This window comes from Nicotiana tabacum, chromosome 8 (genome assembly GCF_000715075.1).
Source record: "Nicotiana tabacum cultivar K326 chromosome 8, ASM71507v2, whole genome shotgun sequence".
NCBI classification, from domain to species: domain Eukaryota; kingdom Viridiplantae; phylum Streptophyta; class Magnoliopsida; order Solanales; family Solanaceae; genus Nicotiana; species Nicotiana tabacum.
In genome coordinates this window covers 162,043,652-162,051,275 of record NC_134087.1, presented here as the reverse complement: position 1 = coordinate 162,051,275, position 7,624 = coordinate 162,043,652, and the positions used below count along the sequence as shown (strand labels likewise).

At 33.6% G+C, this 7,624-nt stretch overlaps 1 protein-coding gene across 1 annotated transcript; it reads right to left on the bottom strand.

Annotated features, from left to right (window-relative positions):
• Window positions 1-4,641: 4,641 nt before the first annotated feature.
• LOC107796863 (uncharacterized) lies at window positions 4,642-6,394 on the bottom strand. The gene is made up of 3 exons (XM_075220660.1): window positions 6,153-6,394; window positions 5,184-5,681; window positions 4,642-4,720 (listed from the first exon to the last, which is right to left on the bottom strand). The coding sequence occupies exons 1-3, from the start codon at window positions 6,392-6,394 to the stop codon at window positions 4,642-4,644; spliced, it is 819 nt and encodes a 272-aa protein (XP_075076761.1).
• Between the last annotated feature and the right edge of the window lie 1,230 nt (window positions 6,395-7,624).

Genomic DNA, 7,624 nt, shown 5'->3' with positions numbered 1-7,624 from the left:
GAAAGCGATTTTAGAGATGCACATCTAGATGATGAAACTGAGAACGTCACTGATATTGGTAAAGGTTAGATATAGATTTTGAATTTTTTTCATTAAAATTTATATTCAATAGCGCAATACATATAAACTTTTTTGTAATTACAAATATTTATAGAATCTATTGATGGAGTGGAAGTTGAAGATGTAGTAGAATGTCAAGACCAGGAAAATCCAAAAAAGACAGGAGTAACAGGAAAAATTTGTAAATGTGGATTGCAATCTCAGGAGGATTTAGAAAGTCCATTGGGAACAAGTGTCAGTGAGATTGTATGTAAATGCTTAGAAGGAACATATGACCTGTCTACACCTCTGTCATATAAAGAGAAATTTGGAGTTCAAACTTGTGCCAATCAAGGTTAGATGAAATTTTCATTATATATTGAATGTTAGTTTTAGTGAATTATTAGAATGGGTATTAATTGCAAATGTTACAGAATCTTTTGAAGCTGCAAGGGAAGAAGCTAGAGTGGAGTATCAAGAGAAAAGTGGAGTACAATCTCAAGACGTAGAAAATACCGAAGGAACAAGCAGAAGTGAGATTGTTTCCAAATGCATAGATGGAACATGTGATCTCTCTACACCTCCCTCTCTTACCGACAATATTGGAACCCAAGAAAATGCTAGTGAATATAATGATTTAATTGGGATGATCTTGACTATTGCAAACAGTTAGATAGTGTTTTTTTTAATTTTTTACATGTTTGTTTTAATCAAAGATTAGTAACAAGTACTAATTGTGTTAGCTCTTGTAAATATTTTGTAGAAATTGTGAACTTGCAACTGAAGAACATGGAGAACAATTGCAAGATAAAGAAAATGTGCACTTGGAAGATAAAGAAAATGATGCAAGCAATATGTTAGCTGAATTGTCTGTTGAAAAAATACAAGAAGGCAGTGTGAAGAAGATAGGTATTGATTGTGTCCTAAATATTATACTCATAATTGAAATGTTGTCTCTTTATTTGACGACTTGCAGGAAATTTATATATATATATATATATAGTGTTACTTGCAGAGGAAAACAATGATGAAGCTCTTAACCAATATACGAGGGAAAGAAAGAGAGATAGTATTGGTTATGATGGTCCGTCATTTTCTATTCTTACTCATACTCCTCCAAGTACACAAATGAGCATTGATGGGGGTTTGTCTATAGATGTTGAAGGAAATGTTGAAGAAGAGCTTGATCGAGGTAAAAGGAACAAGAAGCTTAGTTGGCAGTTGAAATCTCCTTTTGATCAGGAAAGAAAAACAGGAACATCAATGGCAGACAATCAAAATACTCCCAAGAGTTCAGGCTGGATAAAATCAACATATACGCGTAGGTGTATTTTTCATTATGCCACAGATGATGCAAAATTATTGGACAAATTCATTGTGTGGTTGGGCAAGGAGAAAAGGAGAGGTCGCAAAAAAGAGTAAGTCCCTTAATGTATTTCAATATTGATATTGAAATTGCTAAAGTTAAGTGTCCTTAACTTCTGTGATTGTAAGCCTAAATTTAGGACCAAGTGTCCTTAACTTTTGAATTTGAAAATCAAAGTTAAGGAGCAAATGTCCTTAACTTTTCAACTTGGAAATCAATGTTTAAGACTAAATGTCCTGATCTTTTGAACTTGTAAGTCAAAGTTCAGGACCATGTGTACTTAACTTTCGAACCTGTAATTCAAGTTAAGGATTGCGTGTCCTTAACTTTTGAACTTGATACTCAAAGTTAAGGACAGACAGTCCTTAACTTTTGAACTTTTAACTCAAAGTTAAGGACAAAGTGTCCTGAACTTTTAAACTTATAAGTCTAAGTTCAGGACCATGTATTCTTAACTTTTGAACTTGAAACTCAAACTTCAGGACCGAGTGTCCTTAGATTTTGAACCTGTAATTCAAATTTAAGGACTGCATGTCTTTAATTTTTCAACTTGAAAGTCTAAGTTCAGGACTAACTTCTAACTTTGATATTTTCAACATTTTCAGGGGACAAACTGATATATATGCTGATGATAATGGTGTGAGAAAGAATCCATACAAATTGTATCATCAAAAATTCAGTAGCAAAATGTTCTTCCATGAGCTTTCAGATAGTAGCTTTGTACTTGATAATAAGGTTAGATAATTCGCAAGACATTTATTTTCTTTATTCTTAATTTATTATTTTTTAATTATTTTATGACTGATGGATTTGTTTTATTTTTTGCCTTTTTATGAAGCATATTGACATTGCCCTATATTATCTGAGAAAGAAGGAGTGCTACCACCCTCGCGACCATCCTTTTCGTTGCATAACTACTGATATTCTTTTTGATAACTATATGGTGCTTGTGTATAAAAAAATTAGTGAAGATGTTACTGATGACTTTTGGTGTGCTGGTGAAAATCAGTTATTTCTGACACCATATGTGTGGGGGGACAGTGGTAGATGTGGAATTGTTTGGACAGAGGTTGACAAAATCATTTTTCCATGTGGGCTTCCTTCAGAAGATAATAATGTTATGACACACTTTCTTTTTGGGGTATTGGACTTGAATTAGAAAAAGATTGATGTATACGATTCCATATATAGTGAGCCATATGAGGCAGGAATGAATCACATGGAAATGTATGCACGCATGATCCCCCACTTGCTAAAGTTCTCTCAGTTTGACAAACATCACAAGTCTTTTGGAAATGCCTTCAACAAATTTGATATTCAGTGGCAAAGAACACCACAACAAACTGGATCGTACGTGTTGTTATTTGTTATATTATTTATATATATTTTAGATTTATTGTTTAATTCACTGTATATCTTACATTTTTCTTAGGACTGATTATGGTGCATTCCTGATCAAATATGTGGAGTTGTTGATGATTGGAAATGATGTGGAGAAATTCCAACCTGAAGACATAAAAGACTTTAGAAAAGAACTTGCCGCAAATCTTTGGACACATGGTGAGTGAAAAATAAATTCTGGTTATGATACACCACCAGAAAATGTTGGCGATGATTATGAGAGTGAAAATGAAACTTGCTGTCCAAAGGAGTTATAGTTTAGTTGTAAAGAAAGTTAGTTGTGGTTGATCTTTTGTATAAAATTGCTATAAAGAATCCATATGAATTCTGCATGTTCAGAAAACTTCTGAAATATTCTATAAATTCCTCAAAAGGCACTTATATTTTGTTTGCGTAGCATAATTTTTTGTCACAACTACACAAAATTACAATTTCAGAAGTAATATCAAGGCATTATTTTATTAATTTCTTTGTTTCTCTCAAGTGTTGATTTGTCCATTGAGTTTGTTAGTATTAGTTCATGACTAAGTGTAATTGAACTTCAAATTCAAAGTTAAGGACCAAGTGTCCTTAACTTTTGAACTTGGAACACAAAGTTAAGGACTGCCTGTCCTGAACTTTTGAACGTGTAATTCAAACTTAAGGACTGCCTGTCCTTAACTTTTGAACCTGCATGTCAAACTTAAGGACTCCTGTCCTTAACTTTTGTAAAGTTAAGGATAAACAGTCCTTAACCTTTGAACTTTGAACTCAAAGTTAAGGACGGTCTGTCCTTAACTTTTGAACGTGTAATTCAAACTTAAGGACTGTCTGTCCATAACTTTTTAACCTGTAAGTCAAACTTAAGGACTCTTGTCCTTAACTTTTGAACTTGAAACACAAAGTTAAGGACAGACAATCCTTAAGTTTTGAACTTTGAACTATAAGTTAAGGACTGCATGTCCTTAACTTTTGAACTTGAAACTCAAAGTTAAGGACAGACAGTCCTTAAGTTTTGAACTTTGAACTATAAGTTAAGGACTACTTGTCCTTAACTTTTGAACTTTGAACACAAAGTTAAGGACTGCATGTCCTTAACTTTTGAACATGTAATTCAAACTTAAGGATAGTCTGTCCTTAACTTTTGAACTTGTATGTCAAACTTAAGGACCCCTGTCCTTAACTTTTGTAAAGTTAAGGACAGATAGTCCTTAACCTTTGAACTTTGAACTCAAAGTTAAGGATTGCATGTCCTTAACTTTTGAACGTGTAATTCAAACTTAAGGATTGTGAACTTGAAACTCAAAGTTAAGGACATACAGTCCTTAAGTTTTGAACTTTGAACTATAAGTTAAGGACTGCTTGTCTTTAACTTTTGAACTTGTAACTCAAAGTTAAGGACTGACTATCCTTAACTTTTGAACTTGAAACTCAAAGTTAAGGACTCATGTCCTTAACTTTTAATCTTTGAACTCAAAAGAAACAAAAAGAAGGTAAGCAGAAAGAAATTTGAAAATTCAGACATCTGCTCAAATAAGAATAATCTAAATGAATCCAATTTATAGCAAAAACTTAAAAGAGTCGATAAACATAAGTGGATATATCTACTATTCTCTATGCTTTCTTGAAAATGGATGGACTGCCGGAGAATATATATACAAACTGTTCTATTATGATCAATTCTTCTGCAACGACCACATTTGAATGTTATTTTTGATGAATCGGTAGTTGGAATATGCCTTTTCTTCTGCCTTCTACCTGGTGGCACTTTGAAATCTAGAGGTTTAAAAATTTGTGACTTAACACTCTCTGGTACAATCTAAGAATCAGTATGTCCTACAGGATGTATTTGTCTTTCATATGTTTTCAGCCAAGATTCCTTTAAGTACCAGTGCGAACAAAAGTTGGACTTCTTGATGTTTCTCTTCTCGATAGCTGCAATTGCATGTATGCATGGTAATTCATCAAATTGAAACTGAAAACAATCACATGTTCTTTTGTTTAAGTCCACCAAGAAAGTTATTCCTTCTTCTTCAACTCTAGAACGCCATGAACCAACAGGGAAGACCTTCAATGTTGAAAAATTATAAGTTAGTACATTATGTTAAATTATGTTAAAATCATAAGCTAAACATAGAACATAATACTTGCATTCAAAGTAAATGCTAAATCTATTTTTTTCTTCAATTCCTCCTCTACCCAACAAGAAACATCATAAAAAGTTCCTTCTGCTTCATTTCTTCAATCATAAAACCAACGTTGTAGCTTCACTTGAATGAAATCAATCATTCTTAATATAGGCGGCTACCTTGCTTCTAATAGGATAGAATTCATTGACTCAACTATGTTTGTTATGAGCATGTCATATCTTCGTCGTGGACTACAAGAACGTGCCTACCTTTCCGGTGGTTCTTCCATCAAGTATTCATAAGTCTTCTTATCTACTTTTGCTATATCTAACATGTATAGATCAAATTCTTTGCGCCTGTATACTCTTGCAGCACTTTGAAAAAGTTTTATGACCTCACTTTTCACCTTCCTTCGCTTTAGGTTCTGCTCCAAATGATAGATACAAATCCCATGATGGCTTTCAGGATATACCTTTGCAATGCCATATGCAATAGCTTGATGCTTGTCTGATAAAAATATTAAATTCTCACGGCTCCCAATTGCATTGCGAAGCTTACTAAAGTACCACTCATAGGAACTGTTATTTTCAGATTCTACTCTTCCAAAGGCTAGTGGGAAAATTTGGTTATTTGCATCCTCTGAAACTAAAATTATTAAAACACCACGAAATTTTGACTTCAAAAAAGTTGCATCAACAACAATCACTGGTCTACAATGATTCCAACTAGATATTGATGATCCATATGCATAAAACATATAAAGAAACCTGAAAATACAATATAAAACAAGGTTAATAGAAGTTAAGGACAGGTAGTCCTGAACTTCAGATTACAAGGTTAAAAGTCAAGGACAGTCAGTCCTTAACTTAGAGTTTCAAGTTATAAAGTTAAGGACATGCAGTCCTTAACTTTGAGTTCAAAGTTCAAAACTTAAGGACAAACAGTCCTTAAGTTTGAATTATAAGTTTAAAAGTTAAGGACAACCATTCCTAAACTTCTGATTACAACTCAAAATTTAACTGGTTAAAGACAGCATGTCCCAAATTTTATAAAACGTACTAATAAACTTTTTTTTGATTATTCACCTGTTGTTGTCGTCTATCTTTATGTTAGTATAAGTTCCCGGGTTTTTACTTGTCATCATATACAAGTATGAAGATAATAATTCATAATTCTCTTCGAGAGTTCCTCTTATTAAGGCGGAAGCAAGTTGAATAGCACGTCACGCCTTGTGATACCCAATATCTAATCCATGCAGTTTTTGCATCTCTGCCATGACAAAAGCTTGTGTAACTTCAAATCTTGGGTCTCGAAGATTGTCGATAATGTAACCGCTAATCAACTTTGAAGTTGCATGCCTTTGATCAGCTTTCATAGTGTCAACAGAGTAGTCATGCTTTTTCTCAATCTTTACTATCTTAAAAAGTGTTGAATCTTTAATTCTGAAAGCACGCACACACCAACCCACACCTATCATCATTGTATTTCAACGAATATCTTGTTGAGCTTGATCTAACAACCTTGAATTCAAAATGTCCTTTAATTGCTACATTTGAAAAACAGTTAATTAAACTCTTCTTTTTGTCAAATACTGATCCCACTTTTATTTCATCCAACGAAGCATTTTCTCTTAATATCGTAGTTGGGGATTCTTTTTGTTTCAAATTTGATCTTCATCTAGTTAGTTGAGTAGAGGTTTTTTCAGCAACCTCTTCGATTACCGGCGCACTCTCTAAGACTTGAATACCCAAAGCTTGTTCGTTGTCAGTCTCTATAATGCTTTGTCCTTCTACTTGAATAGAATCAAATGTTTGAAGAACCTCTTCAGTTATTGGTTGAGCTTCAACCATATCTATTTCCATTATTTGTTGGCATTTGTTTTGATTGTAATGTTGAGTTTCTCTGTTGACATGTGTTTGAAGCACCTCTTCAGTTATTGCTTGAGCTTCAACCATATCTATTTCCATTATTTGTTGGCATTTGTTTAGATTGTCATGTTGAGTTTCTGTGTTGACATGTTCGTTGCTTGTTGATCCAAAAACTCTTTCTGAAATATCAACAATGAAACGACAACCCTTGAAGAGTGAATGAGTTTTTAGTAACTCTATACATGTGTGAAGATCTAAATCTTTGGATACAAGCATTCCCTTGCTTATTCCAAGGTTGATATCAACCCATATCACTGCTTCAAACTTGTGTCTATCCAATTCAATAACTTCAAAGATCTGTTTAATGAAATCTTCAAACCGAATTGCCCCAGGTACAAGAACAAGCTTTGTTTGATGATCAAGATATTTATTGTCACGACCCAATTCCCGAACCTGGTCATTATGGCACCTCTCATGAAGACAAGGCTAGCCATTCAACTCAATTCATCCTTTTAAGACAATTAATTAACACAATTATAGTATAAATATGGTTTAATAATATCCAATAGCGGAAAGTATAGATAAAATACGGAAATCCAACCCAACTCAGCCCTAACTGGGGTGTCACAAGTCATGAGCTACTACAGAGTTTACTAAAATTCTACAAAGTATGGAATTAGGAACAAAGTCTGAAGATATCAAAAATAACAGAATATAAGGGAGAAAACGGGTCTGCGAACGCCATGCAGCTACCTCGATAACTCCGATGAAAACTGAACAGCAGAAAACTCGCTCTATGCCTCAAGAATACCTGTACCTGCACACATGGTGCAGGGAGTAAT

Bases quoted from the DNA above. Each gene is read 5' to 3' on its own strand.
- LOC107796863 (XM_075220660.1), bottom strand. From the start codon at position 6,394: ATGATGATAGGTGTGGGTTGGTGTGTGCGTGCTTTCAGAATTAAAGAT. The intron at 5,682-6,152 runs GTATCACAAGGC...TTGTATTTTCAG, and splicing joins CTGCATGGATTAGATATTGG to GTTTCTTTATATGTTTTATG. The intron at 4,721-5,183 runs GTAGGCACGTTC...ATGCAATTGCAG, and splicing joins ATGGAAGAACCACCGGAAAG to CTATCGAGAAGAGAAACATC.